Below are 24,904 nucleotides of genomic sequence, written 5' to 3'. Positions count from 1 at the left end.
TGTGTGTGTGCGTGTGTGTGTGTGTGTGTGTGTGTGTGTGTGTGTGTGTGTGTGTGTGTGTGTGTGTGTGTTTGAGCTTCCCCTCCCATAAACACAGGATATTGATGCTGTGCAAATATTAATAGCTGTATCATGTGTATATTTCATTAAGTTCCATACGCATTGTAGGAAGTGGGGAGGGGGGGGTTTGCAGGGCGGGCGATAACCCGTTTTATTCCCCCCTCTGCTTCTTTACCTCTGTAAACTTGTAGGGGTAGTTATTTTTCGATAATGACCCAGCAACCAAACAAATAACGACCCAGCAACAGCCTGAATCCTCGATAGTGCAATGGGTTGGGAAGTTGTTCTGTTTCGGTACTACTTTTTGCGACTGAAAAGTTCCGAACGCTCTAACGTACGAAGTATACATCTCTGGAGCAAACAATACAAACATACCGCATTTAAATTAACAACTACAGGCCTGAACACATGAATCTTCATATAAAATCCATGAGTTCGGTTGTTTTCTGAATCTAGATTTGCCGTGCTCAAACGTTCATCACAAGCAATTTCCCGCAAGGCTCATACTTTGTCTAGCGACAAGAGTAGTTCCCCTTCTTTTCACTCAGTTTCTTCGACAACAGACTGCAATCCGACGGTCAGTTTTCAACAATATTTCATTTAATAAACAGATCACACGCAACCAAATGCACACATCTCATCAATTTAAACAACATAAAGCGGTTTCATACACTATTTTCCCCAGAAAACTGAACTTTATACAGTTTTTAACGTTGGAACACGGGTGCAAAAGTTCGTCTGCTAGTCCCATTTGACGAAAGAACAGTCATTATCCTAAGCGATACCAAAACATATACAGAACACACAATATCTGCCTTTGCCGCCACAGCAGAATAACAGCACATCTGTGTACTTGATTTTAGTCCAAAATAGGAAAACTGACAAGAAGTGTTAACAGAATGGAATGATTTGCACGGAACTATACAACCGCGCATTAATCGATCGCCTGCGCAGGTTGACTGGTTGAGTGAATAGGATTCGATCAAACTTTCGCAAAAAACCTCCTCTTTTCTTTGAATAACAGAAGAAAGGAGGAATAAAGAGGTTACACACCTCGTCTCAGTGATTATCAATAATAATAGTCTCAGTTCGCGGTCATGAAAAAGCTCGCTAAAGCTCGCATTTTTCATGATCCGCTAACTTCGACCATTATTTTTGATAATCACTGAGACTCGGCGTGTAACCTCTACTTACTTTCAGTTTGTTTTTGTTTTTGTTGCCTCTGTTACACGATGTTTATTGACTGGGTACACACATTTCTTTTCCCACCTTACATTGACACATCTGACCTGGTGAAGGTTTTTGCAGTGTATCACATTTCATGGTTTTTATATTGTTTCTGTAAAACCTTGTGTGTTTTCAATTTTGCCTCTGATAAAAGTGACCAAAGTCAAGGTCAAACGAAGAGTTACAACTGCACACTCTGGTGTGTGGTTCAAATAAGGGGAGACATTTACACGTGAACAAGTGATAAGAATTGCTGGGGTTACTCCCCTTGTCCTTATATGTTGTTCATTCAGCTTTGTTTAGATTTGTTTGTTTCGGGGAAGTTGTTTTGTTGTTGAGTAGGCTGTTTTTTAGTCTGCAAACGCGTATCATTCATATACCACGTGACATGAAAATATCGGTGTATTGTTTATTGAGTTCTGTGTTTGATCAAGGTAAATATTTAACTTTCATTTACTTTTCAAACATCATCATCTTTTACAATGTATCCACGTTATTTTTTGTATACTTTAAATTGGCTGGCTGAAAATTTGTACATTTTCAGACGCGATGTTGTTATGTTGTTGCACGTGTTCACATTGTGAATGACTCGAGGCTTTGCACAGAGTCATTGGACTTTTACAGTTCTATGTGATCATTCGGTTATCTATTTCATAGTTAATTTTTTGAAAGAGTAGATGACTTGTTTCTTTCCTGTATTCACAAGGGTATTGTTCTTAAAGTGAACATGTTATATGAATTTGTATTCTCGGATAAATCTCTACACACAAATACAAACTATGCGCTTCCGTTAGTAGATTGATAAAAAGTTTGTGATGTTTGTGGATTTAGCAATGGAGTTTGTCATCGTGTGTCATTGGGATATTTCTTTCATGGTTAACTGGTTGAAACAAAATATGGTACGTTACGCCTGTTTCTTCCCGGTATTCACGCAGATTTGATTCCAACATGTTAAGATTGATTTGATTCCAACATGTTAAGATTATTTGTATAATCCGATTAATCGCTGAATAAACAGATCAACAAATACTGAGTTGTTTTTTCGTTACTAGATTGAAAAAAGGTTGTAATTCCTGCGGCGTGTGTGTGTGTGTGTGTGTGTGTGTGTGTGTGTGTGTGTGTGTGTGTGTGTGTGTGTGTGTGTGTGTGTGTGTGTGTGTGTGTGTGTGTGTGTGTGTGTAAATCTTCCATTGCTGTGTTGGTATTCTTTGGACATATTTCGTAGTTTGGGAAATACAGTACAAGGATTATAAAACATCAAGTGAAAGAATTGCTCGTTATTCTTTATTCTTTACATATACGTATACTTCTGTATACACGGCTGAAACAACAGCTCTGGTACCCTACATATGTCACACTGTGCATCATTCATCATCATACAGGGCTGGTACAACAGCTATGGAACCCTGCACATGTCACATGCATTCTTCATCATACAGGGCTGGTACAGCAGCTATGGAACCCTGCACATGTCACATGCATTCTTCATCATACAGGGCTGGTACAACAGCTATAGAACCCTGCACATGTCACATGCATTCTTCATCATACAGGGCTGGTACAACAGCTATAGAACCCTGCACATGTCACATGCATTCTTCATCATACAGGGCTGGTACAGCAGCTATAGAACCCTGCACATGTCACATGCATTCTTCATCATACAGGGCTGGTACAGCAGCTATGGAACCCTGCACATGTCACATGCATTCTTCATCATACAGGTCTGGTACAACAGCTATGGAACCCTCCACATGTCACATGCATTCTTCATCATACAGGGCTGGTACAACAGCTATGGAATCCTGCACATGTCACATGCGTTCTTCATCATACAGGGCGGGTACAACAGCTCTGGAACCCTACACATGTCACATGCATTCTTCATCATACAGGGCTGGTACAGCAGCTATGGAACCCTGCACATGTCACATGCATTCTTCATCATACAGGGCTGGTACAGCAGCTATGGAACCCTGCACATGTCACATGCATTCTTCATCATACAAGGCTGGAACAACAGCTCTGGAACCCTGCATGTGACATGTCACATTATAAGCACGTCCACAACAATGTTGAGTTGAGAATTTTCTACAGCAAGGAGTTTGTATATTCACTTAAGTTTTCATTATTCTTTCCACAGTTCTCCTATAACACTACCACAAATCCAAGAACACACCAGCAGATAGGTGACGGTGGGGCAGGGTGTAACAGCAGAAGCATTTTTTGCATTTTCTCACGCAGTTTTAAAGATACAAACACAAACTTGGTATCATAATGAAATTTATAGAACATGTAGCCGTGCTAAAGTGACATACAAGAAATTTATTCAAATTTGGTTAAAATATAGACGTTTAAACGCATGGGGCAGGGTGAAACGATTTGGGGGCAGGGTGTAACATCTTCTGGGGCAGGGTGAAACAATGATGTTACACCCTGCCCCAATGTTGTTACATCCTACCCCGTTATAATAAACCAGTGTTGTATCATAAAAATTTCACAAAGATGCTAGAAATTATGAGTATTCATTAGGTTATGCCGACAGACTTTCAGCTGTTAAGAAACAAAGCCTTGAGACAGTAAAATTACGTGATGGGGAAACATGACTGGCCAAAATTATACTGAAACTGTCTCCCAAACGAGGACATGGCATTAATTCACACTATACAAAGTGTACAAAGTGAAAATGGGTAAAAGGAGAGCAATTCAAAGCTACACACTCCTCTCACAAAAATGATTCTATGAAAATGCAGACAAAAATCTCCCCAGATCTGGGCATATAGTGGCAAATACTGATAACTGAAATACGACTAGAACTAGAAAAAATGCGGAACAAACGAAAATTGGTCAATACAAGAATCCACATGTAAAAAAAATGTGGATATGTCATTCCACAAAGAAAAAATCAACAATGAATGAATGATCCTGCAGTGAAGTGACTAGTTGACTAGAAATGAAAACAAAACGGTCAGAAATACAGTTATTTGCACAGGCCACAAGTGAAAAAAGCGGTTATTATGTCATCGCAAAAGAAAGTAAAAATGATTGTGCAAAAATGCAGACACAACTAGAACTAAACTAGAACTAGAAACAAATACCGAACAAATGAAAATTGGTCAACACAAGAATCCACATGTAAAAAAAAAAAGTGGATATGTCATTCCACAAAGAAAAAATCAACAATGAATGAATGATCCTGCAGTGAAGTGACTATAGTTGACTAGAAATGAAAACAAAACAGTCAGAAATACAGTTATTTGCACAGGTCACAAGTGAAAAAGGCGGTTGTTCCCACATCTGCACACTCTTCGTGACACCAATTCATGCATTTTCCACACTGTATCCATTCTTCCCCAGGGCGAGATTGGCTGAATGGCTCGGTGCAAACAATACACTTGTCGGTCTTCTCGTGTCTCTGGCTCCTCTGTGACTGAACACACAAATATTTGGTACCTTAATTCACAGAATACAGGTTTTTATAAACAAGAAAAGGTGACAAATACCCAATGCAATTGACTTTCTGGGGCTTGTGGCATGTTGACAATGCTGTCTCATCCACGTTGAACACACGTTCCGGTGTGAATGAATGTTTCATATAAAGTTGCTTCAGCTTCTCAAAGAAAGTGTTCACATTAGCCGTGTTGAAAGCCGCTGCTCTCGCAATACTTGTGGCTTCAGGAACTCTGATCGTGAGCTCGGTGTGGCGCTTCCTGAAGCTCATGACCCAGTCTTTCCCTGCACGTTTTCTTTTGCTCCAACTGGCAGGCATGTTTTTGTTGTTCCTTTCAGCCAGCTAGTCATATGCATGGGACCTCAGAGTTACTGTGTCTAATGGGAAGCCAATCCTGGACGCTTTTATGAGATAGGCGACGAGTATAGTTTCCTCTGCGTCAGAAAATACTTGTCGTGTCCGACAGAGCTGACTGTGGTTAAGCTGCGTTTTCCCCTTGGACAATCTTTTCAGAGTACGCCAGATCCTTGTTGTCGTTACCCCAAACTCATCTGCAGCTTTTCTTAAACTCTTCCCTTGTTTGACAGCTTCCACTGCCCTTTGATGTGGCTACAGTGGTCGTTCTGTGAGGTTGGTTTTCCGTTTGTAATTTCGGACCATCTGAAAATATCGAAAATTCAAAGTAATGAACCGAAACAAAGCACTGTTCTGAATATTCCTGGAAAGTAAAAAGGGTACAGCACCTCTCTAAATCGGTTCAGTTGATGCCGAGTAATAAGCTGTCAAAAAACCAGCACAGTGGTACATCCACACACACACACACACACATCCACACACACACATCCACACACACACACACACATACACATCCACACGCAATAAAGCGTGTAGGACCTCCACATGGATGAGGAGGGATAATACAACACTGGTTTATTATAACGGGGTAGGGTGTAACAACCTTGGGGCAGGGCATAACATTAATGGGGCAGGGTGTAACATGAACGGGGCAGGATGAAACTGTTGCACCCTGCCCCGTTACACCCTGCCCCATACTAAGTAAATGGCAACAAATCGAAATTTACCAGAAATGGCTGAAATAACACACACAGCGAGTGATCCATCTTATTCTTGAGACATTCTTCTACACAGCAGTTAGAAAGTCGACTAGAACACATTATAAGACAGGCTGACAGATAAACTTTTCTAGAGGGCCGAACATTTACTTACGGTTGAACTCTTGGCAGGAATGTCTGCAGCAGAAAAACTGCACGTGTGTAGCGGACAATAATTGGCGCCAAATGTACATCCGGGGAATCTCTGTTGAGCCGGAAACCCACAGTAGCGAAAAACGCAATACGTCATCGTTAAAACGGGTCTGTTGCACCCTGCCCCTGTTTACACTGATCCCCACCGTCCCCTAATGAATGACCAACTACGCGCCATACTACCAATTAAAGGAAAGTGTAGGCAAATCAAGGCCAACAAATGATTCAATCGGGAATTTCCAATGGCACGAATTCTACTCATCATTAAATCAGAGTCAAATTTGGTTCCCTGTACCAAACAATGTCAGTGCAATTACCCAATAGCCACCACAGGCACATTTCCTCCCTCTCACCCTAACATTGGCAAGGCCAAGGCCAAGGGGAATCCCCCGAAAGTAAAGCTCGCAGTCTTTATTCGAGTAGAAAATAGTGCTTGGGTTTTTCTTACGCAAATCTAAAAAATAATCCAAAATGTTTCTTTCCATTTCACTAAACATGCGCGGCTATGACATTGGAAATAAATGAGGGTCGATCTGTAGGCAACAACACTAGTGTTTGTTCCTTAGAATCTTCACCCAGTATTCATACGCCAGGCTTGCAGAAACACACGACGCCATGTTTATGAACGGTGTCGTTTCCTGATCCCTGCATCACAGTGATAGATCGCCCATCTTCACCCATCAACATCCTTTTCTCCTTTGTCAAGATGTCTGTGTTTGCACCATGAAAGCGGTAAGTTTGACTTTCAGGCAATGACAATCTTCATCGTCTTTCACTGCGCGCAGTAAGACTTGAAGTAAGACTGTACAATGGAAGTGCTGTAGAATATGCAATGGCTGAGCAATTTATTTCTATACTGGCCGATGTGAATGCGTGATATATTGTGTAGGCCCTACAAAATTCCATCTCACACGGCATTAAAAGGTAGACATGCGCCTTGAGTCGCCTTGTGTGGTGAGATACGTGCGCGATATAAATTCTCGTAAATAAATAAATAAATAAACATTTTTCATTTGATATTGCTAAAAACTGTGTCTGTCAACACATTTCTAATAACTTCACTCGGATGTGTATCGCTGCAGGAACTGTTTCTACAATTCGCAAGGTGTTACATAGTGCCACAGTCCGATCAATAGGGAAGAACCTACGTCATACCCACCCATATTTTAGGCATGATGACATTGTCATGCAGTCTGTTGTTTATTTATATATATACAATCGATCTGGAACTCCATCTGCTCACTTTCTCACAACCTTGTTTTACCTTTAGACACACCAAATGATTCAGTCTTGCCAGTTAGTGTGAAATGAAAATGAAAATGCAGCGGGGAAGAATTAAAAAGTATGCGTTGGAAAACGGCCTAGGCCCTTCATTGTCCGAACTATTTTCACAACCTGTTCAACGTTTATGAAATTACTGCATTGTCAACAAAAGACTGACCTACTTTTTCCTCAGCCTTGTGTAATGCAGAAAAGGTTGGAGAATAACCTCCAGTGACTGCTGCATGGCCTGATTTTATGTCTGTGTCCTTTTACATGTTTATTCTTTTTCTTTACGTTGTTCGCATTCTTTACTCAGTGACTTGCATACATCAGAATCGTTCATGATACCCGAGTTCAATGGCTGTTAGTGGTGAGCAAATAATCGTTTCCTTCACAATAAACCCTCCTGCATTGAAACAAATCGTATTGCCACAATACAGAACTCAATAAAAAACATAAAACGCTAACGTTTCGAACATGATTAACCAGTGTGTGCACCTCAATCATATCATCACCTCATCAGTTTGATTTTTGTATTATCAATGTTTTCTTGGATTTCCTGGGCAACAGGTTTTCTTTTCTCTCGAGATTTTGCTCACAAGACTGATAAGAGACTATCTCTTGTATACAGAATAATGTTCAAATTAAAACCCATCACTTTTATTCAATAGAGGCCTATCCAAAACGTCATGTTTAATGTTGCAGCAAACCTCGCTTGTCTGTCACCGACACTGGTGACAAAATGGAAACTCCTGGAGAGGAGGAACCCTCTTCTCACGACACCATTCCACACACTGTGCCACACCCTCCCGATGGTATCGCCAGCCCTACCAACAGTGCTGGGGACTTTACACAGCCTCCAGTCGACCTCTCTCAGGCTTCTGACCACAACACTCCACGAGGCACGGTGCAGCACCATGGCTATCATCACTCTACCGTGCCAAAACAACTGGCTCAGCCCATGGACATGGAAGCGTCGTTCCCTCAGAACATGATGGAAGCCAGTGTTGCAGGAGCGGTGGCACCAGGCTACACAACCAACTCCAGTAAGTACTGCAACACTCTACCGTACACTCTGAGGTACTAGGCGCCCTATGATGCCTCTCAATACATCCGTCTAGAAGACATAAATGTTTCATCAACCTGCATTGTTTACTTTCCGAAAAAACACCACGTTGATGCTTATGTCGCTGTTCTTGTTAGTGGTGATGGTGTTGTAGATGGGTTGGTTATTGGTGAGAAAATAGCCAAGCATGTTTGCTGAAAACATCTACATATCATCGTCTTCCTTTCGTTCTTTGGAAACTGTCGTTTTCAGCTCAACCGTAATGTTAATTTAGCATGGTCATCATTATCCAAGTAGAAACAAACTCAAACGTACAACAACATAATGCATTGGCATTCGCTAATTTCTTTCAGACGAAGCACCGGTACACATTTACAAGCAGTCCAAGTGTCAGACCAACATTGCTGAGACCATCAACAGCTCGAACACCTTCAAGATCGACCAGGTCCACAACCAGGTCCACAACCAGGTCCACAACCACAACCTGGTCCACAACGAAGTCCACAGCCACAACAAGGTCCACAACGAGGTCCACAACCACAACCGGGTTCACAACGAGCAGCATGTGCACCAACCCCACATTACCTACAACATATCTCGCGCTTATATAACTGGAGATCAAGAGATTCCCTTCCAAGCTGTCACAGGTACGGTGGGGTATGATAGAACTCATTTTGTCTACAGATGGTTTTATAGTTGAGCATTGTGCAACGTTCATGGTTGTTTACATGTTGAAGTTAGGAGAAAAAGAGGTAAAACATATTCGACCTACTCAAACCAACCCCCTTCCCTCCCTATCCCCCGTTTTTTCCCATCCAGTCAAACTTGTAACTACTTGAAGTACAAATCCGCATTAATATACAATTTTAAAACGACTAAAGTCAGATTATTCTACCTGTTTTCTCTTTCCATCATCACCCATTTTACTGATGTGTTTTCTAATTGCACTATCAATGCAGCTGGCTTTCATTGTGAAATGTGTTTTTAAGGTGCAACGGAACATGGAGCACTGTCCAGTGAAGACGACGAGACAGTTGACAACATGGTCATCACAGACAGCTTCAGAAGGGCGCTGGACATCCTGACAACAGGGGAACGTCTGCTGTTACTGTCAGCACACCCAGGTCTTACCAGAAAGACTTTTCTCTCCGCTCTACGCCGTCACTACCGTAAGCAGGGCTACACAGTGTCTGATCTCAGCTGTGTCAGTGACTGGGATAAGAAGGGGCCTGTAGAGAGGGGGAGTCTTGTGATCTTTGACTGTGCTTTTGGGGATGTCCGCCTTGACAGGGAACAGTATCACAGGTTCTATAAGCACAGTTTGCACAGCATCAATAGTCTGACCACCAAGCTTGTCTTTGTTGTCTATCCCCCCGTGCTGCTTGAGCTTCAGCAGTTTGATCGTGCCTCTGTCCGTCCTCTGCTGAACAGCGTGGAGCTTGTAGAACTAGGTCAAGATCCTCTTCTTTCAGTTGAGCCTTACGCAGATCTCTTGGTGCGCGTGCTCCGTGACCCCAACAATGGGCTGATACTGGGAGCTCTTTTAGCCCTGACAATGCAAGGTCAAGACTTCGTGGCGGATATCACGTGTGAAGCGCAGCCGCTATTGCAACGTCTTGGTTTCAGCGACTACTCGGACGCTCAGCTACAGGAGTATGCCAGTCTCCTGAAAGGGTTCCTTCTGGCACACAGAGGAAGAGGGTTCATCACCAGAGAAGTCTATGATGCTGTTGGACTGGCCTTTGCTGACACTTACCTGAAGTCAGTACTGGTGCAAGTTTGTGACACCATGCACCTCGTGCAGTTTGTGCGAACAGAACACCCAGTTGAGAAAGACCCTCTGCTAATGCGAAGAATGTACGAGGAAATGGTTAGAGGACGTCTACCTGAGATGATTCAGCACCCCTGTCTTCACAGCGAACAGTTTCTGTGTGGATTTGAGGCGTTCTGCAGAGAGAACAACTGCCTGCAAGCTGTCATTGGTGCACTGGATCCTGACCACAAATTGCCTCTGCTTTACTGGTCAGTGTGGGGACCGTCTGACCGTCTGACTGAATGGTGCCTCAGGATGGTCAACAAACAGAACATGGACAACAACATTATGCCTGATCACGTCCAGTCTGCAGCCTTCGGGACTGCCCTGCTGAAAGCTCTCCAGATCAGCAATAGTTCACATATGTTTTGTCAACTCTTGAGTAAGATTGCTGACAAACATTACACACGGAACATGCGCCTTCCACTGCCATGCACAGGTCAACAGCACACAGCGGAAATACGCGCAGTCTGTGACAAGATTTCATCGAACCTCAGGACTAGTCACTTCAGGTACCTTGGTGTCCTTATTCCAAAACACCTCATCAATGCAAACATCAAGGATGACATCATTCACATCTCTTTCCCAAGTCAACATGTCTACCTGACATATCGACTCCTGACAGACCAACAGGTGGACGAACAAGACAGAGAGGGAAACACCTTGCTCCACCTGGCAGCAGAAGCAGGACACCTAGAGGCGATCAAATTGGCGGTCAGTAGTGGATCCTCACTGACGGTGAAAAACGAGGCAGGGAAGACACCGCCACAGCTGGCAAAACAACGACTTGACCAACACAACTACGACACACAATGCCAAGAGAAATGTACACGTTCCATGTTTGCTGCTTGTAAAGTAGGTGACGTCACAACTGTCAAAGAATGTCTCTGTTACCATGTCACCGTTGACAGCAAAGACGAGAACGGCTTGACTCCACTGCACATTGCATCTAAAAACTGTCATGCTGATATCGCTTCTCTTCTAGTGGACCTGGATGCGAAACTTAACGCCACGACCAAGTCGGGATTAACTCCACTGCACTATGCATATCGTGAACAATGCCTGGATACAGTGCAACTACTCGTTGAGAGAGGAAGCCGTGTGAATGCTGTGGACCGTGAAGGAATTACTCCTCTACACACAGCATGTAAACAGGGTGACAAAGAAATCGCTGAGCTTCTGATCCTGCACAATGCACATGTTGATGCGAAGACTATGCACCTCGCTTGTCGCCAAGGACACACAGACTTCGCACAACTATTGTTACAGTTCATGTCTGACATCAATACAACATCAAGAAAAGGTAACACTCCGCTGCACCTGGCATGCACACAGGGCAACACAGACATTGTGAGACTTCTCGTTGCCAACAGAGCAGACGTCAACGTGACAAACACTGACAACGACACACCGCTACGCTTTGCATGCAGAGGGAATAACACAGACATCGTCCGACTCCTCCTCAACCACGGGGCCGATGTCAACAATCAGAACAAAGATGGTTTCTCTGCTCTACACGTTGCATGCCAATGTGCTGAAACAGACATTGTACGTTTGCTGCTTTGATGCAAGGACGCTGTCAGCGTGAGTGATGACGAAGGTAAAAGCCCTTCCACCGTGATGTGTGAACCATCGGCAAAGGTTGACATCAACATGAAGGACAACAAGGGTAAGACTGCTCTGTACAGGGCGTGTGCAGCTGGTCGCACAGCGACTGTACGTCTACTTCTGCAACAGGACGACATCGATGTCAACGCAGCATGTGATGACTGTCTCTCCCCATTACTAATGGTCTGCATATTGGGTTTAACAGACATCGCTCAGCTTCTTCTGCTCCACGACGCTGATGTCAACATGTCTGACTCAGGTGGTAAGACACCCCTGCACTTTGCCTGTATGTGTGGTCATCTTGACGTCGTCCATCTCCTCCTGCGGCACGGTGCAGACGTGAACATTTCTGGCGTATGTGGTGTGACAGCCCTGAACACTGCCTGTGTGGAAAACCACCATAAGATCGTTCGTCTCCTGCTACAGCACGGTGCGAACGTGAACATTTCTGACATGGAAGGCGAGACAGTCCTGTTGATGGCCTGCACACACGGCCACCAGGACATCGTTCAATACGTCTTGCAGCACAACGCCGATATGAACAAGGAAGCATGTGTGTTGTATGATGCACTGCAAACAGCACAAAGTCACGGTCACACAGAAATCGTGCAGCTGCTCCAGCAGTACCTGTCTCCCAGTCATCCTGACAGTGTTCCCCAGCAGCCGTCACTACAACTATCAGCACAGTGAGGAGGGATCTCAACAGGAAACTTGTGACCACAATAAACCCAAGACGCTAAATTCACTACAGCCTGCGTTGTGTTTTTTGACATATAGTGTGGGCAGGCAGACTGATCACCCTGCGCCGCGCACGTGTGTGTGTATGTGTGTGTGTGTGTGTGTGTGGGTGTGTGTGTGTGTGGGTGGGTGTGGGTATGGGTATGGGTGTTTGGGTGTGTGTGTGTGTGGGTGGGTGTGGGTGTGTGTGTGGGGGGGGGGCTGCTTCTCCCAAAACTACAGGCTATGCTGTGCAAATAGCATTAGCTGTATCGTGTGTATATTTCATGAAGTTCCACACGCATTGTTGGACGTGATGATGGGGGGGGGGCGATTACTATTTTTTTACTTTCGGCTTTCTTTTTTCGTTTGTTGCCCCTGTTTCACGATGTGTATTGACTGGGTGCACACATTTCTTTTCCCGCCTTTCATCGACACATCGGGACTGATACAGGTTTTTGCAATATATCACATTTTCATTGTTTTTATATTTTGTTTTTGTAAAACCTTGTGTGTTTTCAACTTTGCCTCTGATAAAAAGGACTAATGTCAAGGTCAAAAGAAGAGTCACAACAGCACACTCTGGAGTGTGTTCAAATAAGGGACGATATTCACCTATGAACAAGTGATGAGAATTGCTGTGGTTACTCCCCTTATTTACTTTTCAAATATCAGCATCTTTTACTATCTATCCACGTTGTTGTGTGTATAACTTAGGCTGACGTTTAATGTGTACATTTTCTGACGCGATGTTGTTATCTTGTTGCACGTGTTCACATCGTGAATGACTCGAGGCTTTGCATAGTCATTGGGCTTTCAAAGTTCTAGTTGATCATTCGGTTATTAATGTTATAGTTAATTTCTTGACACAGAAGATGGCCTGTTTCTTTCCTGTATTCACAAGGGTATTGTTTTTAAAGCGAACATGTTATACTTTTTTGTATTCTCGGGTAAAAAAAATATATAAACAAAGTAGATTGTGTGACAATGTGCACTTTTAGTGCCCTTACAGCCAAGTACCCTAGACTTTTGCCTTTACAGCAAGTGCATTAACGAACTTTCTGCGCCTTTGCAGACGACACAAACTTTTGCTCTACACCGCTTGTTTACATCTGAGCGGTGGCCATCTTTATTTGCATAAAATCTATTTTTAGATTGATTGAGTGCACGTGGTATTTTATGCAATCTAAGGCTAAATATTACTTTTAGATGTCAATAATGCATGGATATAGACATTATGTTGCTGTATGTTCGTGCTTAAGTACTTTTTAAGGCCCTGTTGTTCCTTAAATTGCTCTAATGTTCGATCAGCTCCGACCCAAACGTCCCACGCTATCTGAATGTTAGCGCCCAGTAGGTGACGTCTGGAATTTCCCTATTATCTCCATAATTGTAACTTTTCCATAAATCTAACTTAGTGCACTTCATTGCTTATTCCCTTAAGATACTTTTTGAGTTAGAGTGCATTAATAAATGTTTGGATCAAGCAAATCAAAGTTTCCTCAGTTTTGACCGGTGTCTCACCGCGTGACGTCACACGCGTCATTTTGGCAACTGTGTTTCTGCATCAACTTTTACGTCACATAACTTGTCATAAGTTCCACTTTATCCCAAGTATGATACATGTATGGAAAGTTCAGGGGTTCATTTTGTAATGGAGCGAATTGTATTTGGTGCAGGAAGTGATCGAGTTGAGCAATCTTTATTTTGCTGGGTTTTGATCGTTGATCGGTCAGTCATTCTGGCTAATTAATCATAATTACTTTTTGATCTGGACTTCCAAAGTTATATTTTATAACATGGTTTAACAGTATTTCTCACGCTGGTTTTATAGCAACAAACCGATTTCGAATGTGTGCGTTCTTTGTAAAGTTATCAGCTGTCAAAGTTTCTAAACAAACACAAATTTGGCTAGCATACGGTTCCAGACAGCCGTTCTGGGAATATTCGAGTGCGGCTTTCTGTGCAGTCGGCGCAGACAGTATAAATAGCCTCCGGTACCAGCATAGGTATTCAGTTCGTGTCTCGACTTCGCTGACCGCTGACCACTCGCTGCGATAGACCTAGCCTTGCTTCAGAGTATCGTGATAGCTCCAGGAAAAAGAGGCATTTTGCCCAATCAGACTGATCATGTAGTCAAAAGACTGTGCTCCACATGTAGCCTGTTCAACTTGTGTTGATGTCGGCAAAGAGTTGATCAGTTCACTGTCATTGCGTGTTGTTCTACGTGGGGTTTTAAATAAAACGATGAAATCCCGCCATCCAGTCTGTTGAGTTGAGAGAGAGAGTGAATCTCCCCACACAATTTGGCGTCGCCGACAGGATACAGACAACAGAACAGCACGCAATGGCAGATGAAGGAGATGGAGTTGTTGCGGACCAGGCCATCAAGGCGCAGTGGCTCAGTCCTCCCAAGCTGCCACGCTATGCCGGAGACCCCGCAGATGGCCCCGTGGAGGACTTCATGGAGGAAGCCCGTCGCATCTTGGCGGCCTACGACATCCCCGATCCGATAGCGGTGGAGTGGCTGCTGAAACACCTAGATACGTTGGCGAGGAAGGAGGTCCTGGCCCAGCCTGCTGATGCCAGGAAGACGCCTGAACAGGTCTTCGACATCCTGGAGAAGATCTTCGGGGACAGGCGACCTCTGACCCAGCTGACCCTGACCTTCCACGGCCGCACCCAAAGAACGGGCGAGTCCATACTCGCCTACTCTCACGCCCTCCATGGTCTGCAGGCCCTCATCAAAGCGAAGGGTGCCGACGAGATCAGCCCCAGCATGGCCCGCGACCGTTTTATCACGGGGCTGAATGGCGACACCCTGCGTCGGGAACTGCGGACCATGGTTCGCAAGGCTCCAGAAACTACCCTTGCCGCTGTCCGGGAGGAGGCAATCCGCTGGACACGGGAAGAGGAACCAGAAGAGGCCGTAGTGAGACAGCAGGCGACGACAGAGTCTGCTGACGTGAAGGCTCTGAAGGAGACTGTCGCCGCCCTCACTGCAGCCATGCAAACGATGATGGGCAAGGTGGAAGACATGGCAAGTAAGGCCAAGATTGAGGGACAGGGGAGACGAGCATTTGTGTGCTACAGTTGTGGACAACCAAACCACATCGCCCGCAACTGCCCCAACCAGCAACAGCGAGGACATCAGCGCGGCCAGAACCAGCAGAGAGGGGGAAACGCTTAGCTCCTGCTGTCAGAAGCCACACAGCGGGGGCGACGACGCCGGCTATAAGGGGCAAGTGTCCGACAACGACGATGGAGGTAGAAGGAAGGACGGTGGAAGCGCTCATCGACACAGGAAGCGAAGTGTCCACCGTCACAGAGGCATGGTACCGGCGGCATCTTCAAGGGAGGCCACTCCAGCAGCTGCATTGGTTGCGCCTCAAGGCGGCCAATGGGCTTGACATCCCATATGTCGGGCTGCTGGATGGCAAGGTGAAGGTGTTCGGCCGGGACTGCAGTGCCGCCTTCCTCGTCGTCAAGGACTCTGCCTGCCCCTCGACAGCAGCTCGTCAGGAAGAGATCCCGGTGCTGCTGGGAATGAACGTACTACAGCAGGTAGTACCAGCACTGGACCCCACTGATGGTCTCTCCTCCCTTCTTCAAACCACTGTCAGGGAGATCAAAGCACAGACCAAGACTCTGACAGGACTAGCAAGAGTGGCCGGGAAGCAGATTGTGCCAGCACTTTCCCTGACAACCATACGAGTGAGCGGTGTGGGGAAGAGAACTTTGGTGGCAGAGCCCTGTCACCACCCACTACCCTCAGGTCTCCTCCTGGTGCCAACTCTTCTCGGCGAGGGCAGCACCTACGTGAGAATTGCCAACCTAACCGGAGAACAGGTGGTGTTGACAAACAAAACGCCAATTGCCTCCCTGCATGCGGTCGACACCGTGCAAACAGACAGTGACATACACCTACATGTGTCATCGCAGGAGGTAGTTGTCGACCACAACCCTCCTTCCCCTTCCACGTCCCACATTAACCCCAAACTCCAGGAGATGCTGCAGCCCTTACAAGGAACGGCCCAGCAGAACAGAAAAGTGCTGGAACTTCTCTCCCGGTTCCCTGAAGCTGTTGCCATGGACGACATGGACATGGGCTACACAGCAGCTCAGCTTCACCGTCTCCCCATGACAGACCACTCCCCCCAGTCCCAGGCCTATCGCCCCATTCCCCCTCGAGACTTCCAGGAAGTGCGGCAGCACATCAACGAGCTGCTGGCGAAAGGTGTAGTCGTCCACAGCCACAGTCCTTACGCCGCCCCTGTGGTGGTTGTGAGGAAGAAGAATGGACAGATCCGGCTGTGTGTCGACTACAGGCGCCTCAACTCTAAGACGACGAAAGACTCGTACCCCCTTCCCCGCATCCAAGAAAGCTTTGACTCTCTAGTTGGCGGGAAGTTCTTCTCTACCCTTGACCTGGCCAGCGGCTACCATCAGATCGCCATGGCACCAGAGGACCAGCACAAAACGGCCTTCACAACACCGTTTGGACTCTACGAGTTCACAAGAATGCCATTCGGACTCACCGGTGCCCCTGCAACCTTTCAGCGGCTGATGAATGGCGTGATGTCAGACTTTCTCTTTGAATTCCTGCTGGTGTACCTCGACGATCTCCTGATCTACTCCAAGACGTTCGAGGGACACCTGCAGCATCTAGAGAAGGTCCTCTCCAAGCTAAGCCAGACCGGGCTGAAACTCAACCTGGAGAAATGTCAGCTGCTGCGCAAGGAAGTCACATATCTGGGCCACACCATATCTGCCCAGGGCGTCAGCTGCCAGGAAGAGAAGACAGAGGCCGTCCGGAAGTGGCCGCAACCCAAGAACACCAAGGAGCTCCGTTCTTTCCTAGGGTTTGCGGGCTACTACCGACGGTTCGTCAAGAACTACGCCAGAGTCGCAGGGCCCCTCCATCAGCTGGCCAACTCCAACAGCACGGGGAAGAGCAAAAGGCCGTCCCCCATTTCCCATCTCTGGAAAGATGAACATTCAACCGCGTTTCGGCAACTCAAGGACGCACTCACCTGCGCTGACACCCTGGCGTTTGCTGACTTCTCTAAACCTTTCGTATTGGAAACTGATGCCAGCCACGAAGGTTTAGGGGCTATTCTCAGCCAGAAGCAGACAGATGGGACAGCCAGAGTGATCGCCTATGCCAGTCGACGTCTACGCCCCACCGAGATGAATGAGGCCAACTACAGCAGCTTCAAACTCGAGATGCTGGCACTCAAATGGGCGGTGACAGAGAAGTTCCGCGGTTACCTCCTTGGCTCCACCTTCGAGGTGTTCACCGACAACAACCCCCTGGCCCACTTCCAGACTTCAAACTTGGGCGCACTTGAACAGCGCTGGGCTGCACAGCTCGGCATGTTCAACTTCACAGTGCGATACAAGCCAGGCCGTGAGAACAGAGCTGATGCCCTCTCCCGCATGCCCCACCACCTTCCCCCTCCCAAATCTACCCCGGTCCCTGCGGAGGTTGCTACTCTCCAAGAGGTTTGGTGTGAGCGCCAAGAGACAGATACAGCAACCATCCTCCCCCCTCCAACTCCCTTTGCTGACAACTCTACCAGCAATGTCACCCCTCTCTTTCCCCAATTCCCTCCCCTTGACCTCACTACGCTGCAGAAAGATGATCCAGTCATTGGTGCAGTACTCGTTGCATGGCCGGCAAAATCTAGATGCCGGGAGAAGAGCGTTGTAACGCTAACCAAGCAACATGGCCGCCTGTCCATCAAGGATGGCGTACTATACAGAACTGTACAAGACCAGCTGGCCGGCGAACTCACTCAAGTCGTCCTACCCTCAACCCTGCGGCCAGACGTCCTTCGCCACCTGCACGACAATATGGGTCACCAAGCAGTCGAGAGGACCCTAACGCTGATGCGAGCCCGTGTCTACTGGCCAGGCATGACGGCCGACGTTGAGCACTACATCAAGAGCTGTCAACGCTGCCTGCTCAACCGACGCCCGAAGCCTGCGCCCAGAACCGGACATCTGCTGGCCAGTCGCCCCCTACAGATCTTGGCGATAGACTTCACGAAGTTGGAAATGGCCACAGATGGTCGTGACAACGTCTTGATCATGACTGACGTGTTCACCAAGTTCACCGTGGCAGCTACCACCAGGGACCAGACGGCAGCAACAGTGGTGCAGACCTTGGTGAAGGAGTGGTTCCAGCGCTATGGTGTACCGGAGCGCATCCACAGCGACCAGGGCCGCGACTTTGAGTCGGCTCTAGTCGGGGAACTGTGCGAGCTCTACGACATCCGCAAGTCCCGAACCACTCCTTACCACCCCCAAGGAAACGGCCAGTGTGAGAGGTTCAACCGCACGCTCCACGACCTGCTGCGTACCCTGTCTGCTGAGAGGAAGTCCCGCTGGCCTCAGCATCTTCAGGAAGTGGTGCAGGCGTACAACTGCACGCCACACGCTAGCACCGGCTTCAGCCCCTACTTCCTGCTCTTCGGCCAGGAGCCAAGACTGCCTGTCGACAACCTCCTAGGAACGACGGCGCAGACAGCAGAAGGACCAACCGACTGGGTTCGACAGCATCGCGAGCGACTCCAAGCTGCACACCGAAGGGCCGACTTCAATCTCACAGAAGCCGCAGCCAGCAGAGAGAGCAGACTACCTGCTGTGAAAGTTGCCCCGCTGGCTGTGGGTGACTTTTGTTACCTCAAGAACCGGAAGCTCGGGCGATCCAAGATCCAGGATTACTGGAAACCCGATCTCCACGTGGTAACAGGTCAGCCCTTCGCCCCATCTCCTGTATTCACAGTCAGGCCATACCTTGGTGGGCCTGAGAAGACAGTGAATCGGGCTGACCTATTGCCAGCTAACATCTTGGCTGCGCCACCAGCAGAGGAGGAAGAGGAAGAACCAGCACCACCTCCGCCAGAAGAGCCCGTTATAAGGCTTCGATACGACACTGATTCAGACAGTGAAAGTGACAGTGACATGTGGGTACTTGTTCCAGCGGTTAGAGCTCCCCGGCCCCAACCTGTCCCAGACCGTCCAACCCCACCTCCCCGTCGTCATCGTCCCGATCCCCCTGTTCCCCAGAATCTCCAAGCTCCCGTGACCCCTTGTCGCAGATCCACCCGCTCTACTGCTGGCAAGCACCCTAACCGCTTGAATTAGTACGTTAATATTACTATTTTTTTGACTGTGCCTAGAGATATGTGGACAATGAGGGCATTCTGAAAGAACTCGGGGGTATATTAGTATGTGAACATTACTATTTTTTTACTGTGCCTTGAGGTATTCGAACAATGAGGACATTGTGAAAGAACTCGGGGGTATGTGTGACAATGTGCACTTTTAGTGCCCTTACAGCCAAGTACCCTAGACTTTTGCCTTTACAGCAAGTGCATTAACGAACTTTCTGCGCCTTTGCAGACGACACAAACTTTTGCTCTACACCGCTTGTTTACATCTGAGCGGTGGCCATCTTTATTTGCATAAAATCTATTTTTAGATTGATTGAGTGCACGTGGTATTTTATGCAATCTAAGGCTAAATATTACTTTTAGATGTCAATAATGCATGGATATAGACATTATGTTGCTGTATGTTCGTGCTTAAGTACTTTTTAAGGCCCTGTTGTTCCTTAAATTGCTCTAATGTTCGATCAGCTCCGACCCAAACGTCCCACGCTATCTGAATGTTAGCGCCCAGTAGGTGACGTCTGGAATTTCCCTATTATCTCCATAATTGTAACTTTTCCATAAATCTAACTTAGTGCACTTCATTGCTTATTCCCTTAAGATACTTTTTGAGTTAGAGTGCATTAATAAATGTTTGGATCAAGCAAATCAAAGTTTCCTCAGTTTTGACCGGTGTCTCACCGCGTGACGTCACACGCGTCATTTTGGCAACTGTGTTTCTGCATCAACTTTTACGTCACATAACTTGTCATAAGTTCCACTTTATCCCAAGTATGATACATGTATGGAAAGTTCAGGGGTTCATTTTGTAATGGAGCGAATTGTATTTGGTACAGGGAGGGGTGTATTTGAGCAATCTTTATTTTGCTGGGTTTTGATCGTTGATCGGTCAGTCATTCTGGCTAATTAATCATAATTACTTTTTGATCTGGACTTCCAAAGTTATATTTTATAACATGGTTTAACAGTATTTCTCACGCTGGTTTTATAGCAACAAACCGATTTCGAATGTGTGCGTTCTTTGTAAAGTTATCAGCTGTCAAAGTTTCTAAACAAACACAAATTTGGCTAGCATACGGTTCCAGACAGCCGTTCTGGGAATATTCGAGTGCGGCTTTCTGTGCAGTCGGCGCAGACAGTATAAATAGCCTCCGGTACCAGCATAGGTATTCAGTTCGTGTCTCGACTTCGCTGACCGCTGACCACTCGCTGCGATAGACCTAGCCTTGCTTCAGAGTATCGTGATAGCTCCAGGAAAAAGAGGCATTTTGCCCAATCAGACTGATCATGTAGTCAAAAGACTGTGCTCCACATGTAGCCTGTTCAACTTGTGTTGATGTCGGCAAAGAGTTGATCAGTTCACTGTCATTGCGTGTTGTTCTACGTGGGGTTTTAAATAAAACGATGAAATCCCGCCATCCAGTCTGTTGAGTTGAGAGAAGAGCTAGTGAACCTCCCCACAATTGATAAAAAGGTTGTGATGTTGATGGATGTGGCGATGAAGGTTGTCATCGTGTGTCATTTGGATATTTCTCTCGTGGTTAATTGGTTGAAACAGAAGATGGTACGTTAAGTCTGTTGCTTCTCGGTATTCACAAGGATGTGATTCCAATTAGTGCGAACATGTTAAGATTATTTGTATATTCCGATTATCACTGAATCAACAGATCAATAAATACTGCGATATTATTTCGTTAGTAGATTGACAAAAAGGTTGTGATGTCTGTGGTGATGTATTACTTGTCATGTGTGTGTGTGTGTGTGTGTGTGTGTGTGTGTGTGTGTGTGTGTGTGTGTGTGTGTGTGTGTGTGTGTGTTAATCATCCATTGCCGTGTTAGTATTCATTAGACATTTTGTTGTAGTTTGGGAACACAGAGCACGGATTTAAAAAAACATGAAGTGAAAGAATTACTCAGTATTCATTATTCTTTACAGATACTTGTACTCATAATACAGGGCTGGTACAACGGCTATGGAACCATGCACATGTCACATGCATTCTTCATCATACAGGGCTGGTACAACAGCTATGGAACCCTCCACATGTCACATGCATTCTTCATCATACAGGGCTGGTACAACAGCTCTGGAACCCTCCACATGTCACATGCATTCTTCATCATACAGGGCTGGTACAACAGCTCTGGACTCCTGCTCACGTTACATGCATTCTTCATCATACAGGGCTGGTACAACAGCTATGGAATCCTGCACATGTCACATGCATTCTTCATCATACAGGGCTGGTACAACAGCTATGGAACCCTGCACATGTCACATGCATTCTTCATCATACAGGGCTGGTACAACAGCTATGGAACCCTCCACATGTCACATGCATTCTTCATCATACAGGGCTGGTACAACAGCTATGGAACCCTCCACATGTCACATGCATTCTTTATCATACAGGGCTGGTACAACAGCTATGGAACCCTCCACATGTCACATGCATTCTTCATCATACAGGGCTGGTACAACAGCTATGGAACTCTCCACATGTCACATGCATCCATCATCATACAGGGCTGGTACAACAGCTATGGAACCCTCCACATGTCACATGCATTCTTTATCATACAGGGCTGGTACAACAGCTATGGAACCCTGCACATGTCACATGCATTCTTTATCATACAGGGCTGGTACAACAGCTATGGAACCCTCCACATGTCACATGCATTCTTCATCATACAGGGCTGGTACAACAGCTATGGAACCCTCCACATGTCACATGCATTCTTCATCATACAGGGCTGGTACAACAGCTATGGAACCCTGCACATGTCACATGCATTCTTCATCATACAGGGCTGGTACAACAGCTATGGAACCCTCCACATGTCCCATGCATCCATCATCATACAGGGCTGGTACAACAGCTATGGAACCGTCCACATGTCACATGCATTCTTTATCATACAGGGCTGGTACAACAGCTATGGAACCCTCCACATGTCACATGCATTCTTCATCATACAGGGCTGGTACAACAGCTATGGAACCCTGGACATGTCACATGCATTCTTCATCATACAGGGCTGGTACAACAGCTATGGAACCCTGCACATGTCACATGCATTCTTCATCATACAGGGCTGGTACAACAGCTATGGAACCCTGCACATGTCACATGCATTCTTCATCATACAGGGCCGGTACAGCAGCTATGGAACCCTGCACATGTCACATGCATTCTTCATCATACAGGGCTGGTACAGCAGCTATGGAACCCTCCACATGTCCCATGCATTCTTCATCATACAGGGCTGGTACAACAGCTCTGGAACCCTGCACATGTCACATGCATTCTTCATCATACAGGGCTGGTACAACAGCTATGGAACCCTCCACATGTCACATGCATTCTTCATCATACAGGGCTGGTACAACAGCTATGGAACCCTCCACATGTCACATGCATTCTTCATCATACAGGGCTGGTACAACAGCTATGGAACCCTGCACATGTCACATGCATTCTTCATCATACAGGGCTGGTACAACAGCTGTGGAACCCTCCACATGTCACATGCATTCTTCATCATACAGGGCTGGTACAACAGCTATAGAACCCTCCACATGTCACATGCATTCTTCATCATACAGGGCTGGTACAAGAGCTATGGAACCCTCCACATGTCACATGCATTCTTCATCATACAGGGCTGGTACAACAGCTATGGAACCGTGCACATGTCACATGCATTCTTCATCATACAGGGCTGGTACAACAGCTCTCCTTTCCTGCACATGTCACATGCATTCTTCATCATACAGGGCTGGTACAACAGCTCTGGAACCCTGCACATGTCACTTGCATTCTTCATCATACAGGGCTGGTACAACAGCTCTGGAAACCAGTAAATGTGACATTATAAGCACGTCCACGACAATGCTTAATCTTTATTTTTGTACATAAAAATGAAAATAATTCTATACAGCATGGATTTTAGATATTCATTAAGTGTTCATTATTCTTTTCACAGTTCTTATAACACACTGCCACATAGCCAATGATATGAGAACACACCAGCAGATAATGTATGACCAGCTACCAGCTAGCCTTAGTATATATACTAAAGGAAAGTGTAGGAAAATCAATGTTCAATACCAAAGCCGACACATGATTCAATCGGGAATTTCCAATGGCACACATTCTACTCATCATTAAATCAGCGTAAAATTTAGTTAGTTTGACACTTTTTCCAGGCTTTTAAGAAGTAGAAACAATACAAATAATAATGTAAAGTAAGGAAATCTTGGAATTAAAAAAGATCAAACAATGTCAGTGCAATTACCCAATAACCACCACAGACACATTTCCTCCCTCCCACCGCAACATTGGCAAGGTCAAGGCCAAGGGGAATCCCCCGAAAGTAAAGCTCGCAGTCTTTGTTCAAGTAGAAAATAGTGCTTGGGTTTTTCTTACGCAAATCTAAAAAAAATCCGAAATGTTTCTTTCCATTTGTCTAAAAATGCGCGGCTATGACATTGGAAATAAATGAGGGTCGATCTTCAGGCAACAACACTAGTGTTTGTTCCTCAGAATCTTCAACCAGTATTCATACGCCAGGCTTACAGACACACACGACGCCATTATTTGTGTACAGTGTCGTTTCCTGATCCCTGCATCACAGTGATAGGTCGCCCATCTTCACCCATCAACATCATTTTCTCCTCTGTCAAGATGTCTGTGTTTGCACCATAAAAGCGGTAAGTGTGACTTTGAGGCAACGCCAATCTTCATCGTCTTTCACTGCGCGCAGTAAGAAGTAAGACTGTACTGTGGAAGTGCTGTAGAATATGCAATGGCTGAGCAATTTATTTCTAAACATTTTTCATTTGATATTGCTAAAAACTGTGTCTGTCAACACATTTCTAATAACTTCACTCGGATGTGTATCGCTGCAGGAAATGTTTCTACAATTCGCAAGGTGTTACATAGTGCCACAGTCCGATCGATAGGGAAGAACCTACGTCATACCCACCCATATTTTTAGGATGACATATTGTCATGCAGTCTGTTGTTTATATATATATATACAATCTGAAACTCCATCTGCTCACTTTCTCACAACCTTGTTTTACCTTTAGAGATGCCAAATGATTCAGTCTTGCCAGTTAGTGTGAAATGAAAATGAAAATGCAGCAGGGAAGAATTAAAAAGTATGCGTTGGAAAACGGCCTAGGCCCTTCATTGTCCGAACTATTTTCAGAAACCTGCTCAACGTTTATGAAATTACTGCCTTTGC

At 45.9% G+C, this 24,904-nt stretch overlaps 2 protein-coding genes across 2 annotated transcripts in view; both read left to right on the top strand.

Annotated features, from left to right (window-relative positions):
* The window catches only part of LOC138948519 (uncharacterized), a 30,838-nt gene extending 18,229 nt beyond the window's left edge, over positions 1-12,609 (top strand). Inside the window, exons 8-12 of the mRNA XM_070320070.1 lie at positions 2,670-3,244; positions 7,972-8,312; positions 8,686-8,979; positions 9,322-11,701; positions 11,834-12,609. Of these exons, the coding sequence (XP_070176171.1) occupies positions 2,670-3,244; positions 7,972-8,312; positions 8,686-8,979; positions 9,322-11,701; positions 11,834-12,443 (4,200 nt within the window). The 3' untranslated portion in view covers positions 12,444-12,609. The remainder of the gene's footprint in view (positions 1-2,669; positions 3,245-7,971; positions 8,313-8,685; positions 8,980-9,321; positions 11,702-11,833) is intronic.
* A 2,208-nt stretch (positions 12,610-14,817) lies between these two features.
* On the top strand, positions 14,818-15,660 carry LOC138948518 (uncharacterized). The gene has a single exon (XM_070320069.1). The coding sequence runs from the start codon at positions 14,818-14,820 to the stop codon at positions 15,658-15,660; it is 843 nt and encodes a 280-aa protein (XP_070176170.1).
* Positions 15,661-24,904: the final 9,244 nt, after the last annotated feature.

The sequence above is a fragment of the Littorina saxatilis genome, linkage group LG15 (genome assembly GCF_037325665.1).
Source record: "Littorina saxatilis isolate snail1 linkage group LG15, US_GU_Lsax_2.0, whole genome shotgun sequence".
NCBI classification, from domain to species: Eukaryota; Metazoa; Mollusca; class Gastropoda; order Littorinimorpha; family Littorinidae; genus Littorina; species Littorina saxatilis.
Note: the sequence above shows the minus strand (reverse complement) of the source record. Positions and strands in the feature narration are given on the sequence as shown.

What these genes read in the sequence shown, in the direction of transcription:
- LOC138948518 (XM_070320069.1), top strand. Translation starts at nt 14,818, where the DNA reads ATGGCAGATGAAGGAGATGGAGTTGTTGCGGACCAGGCCATCAAGGCG.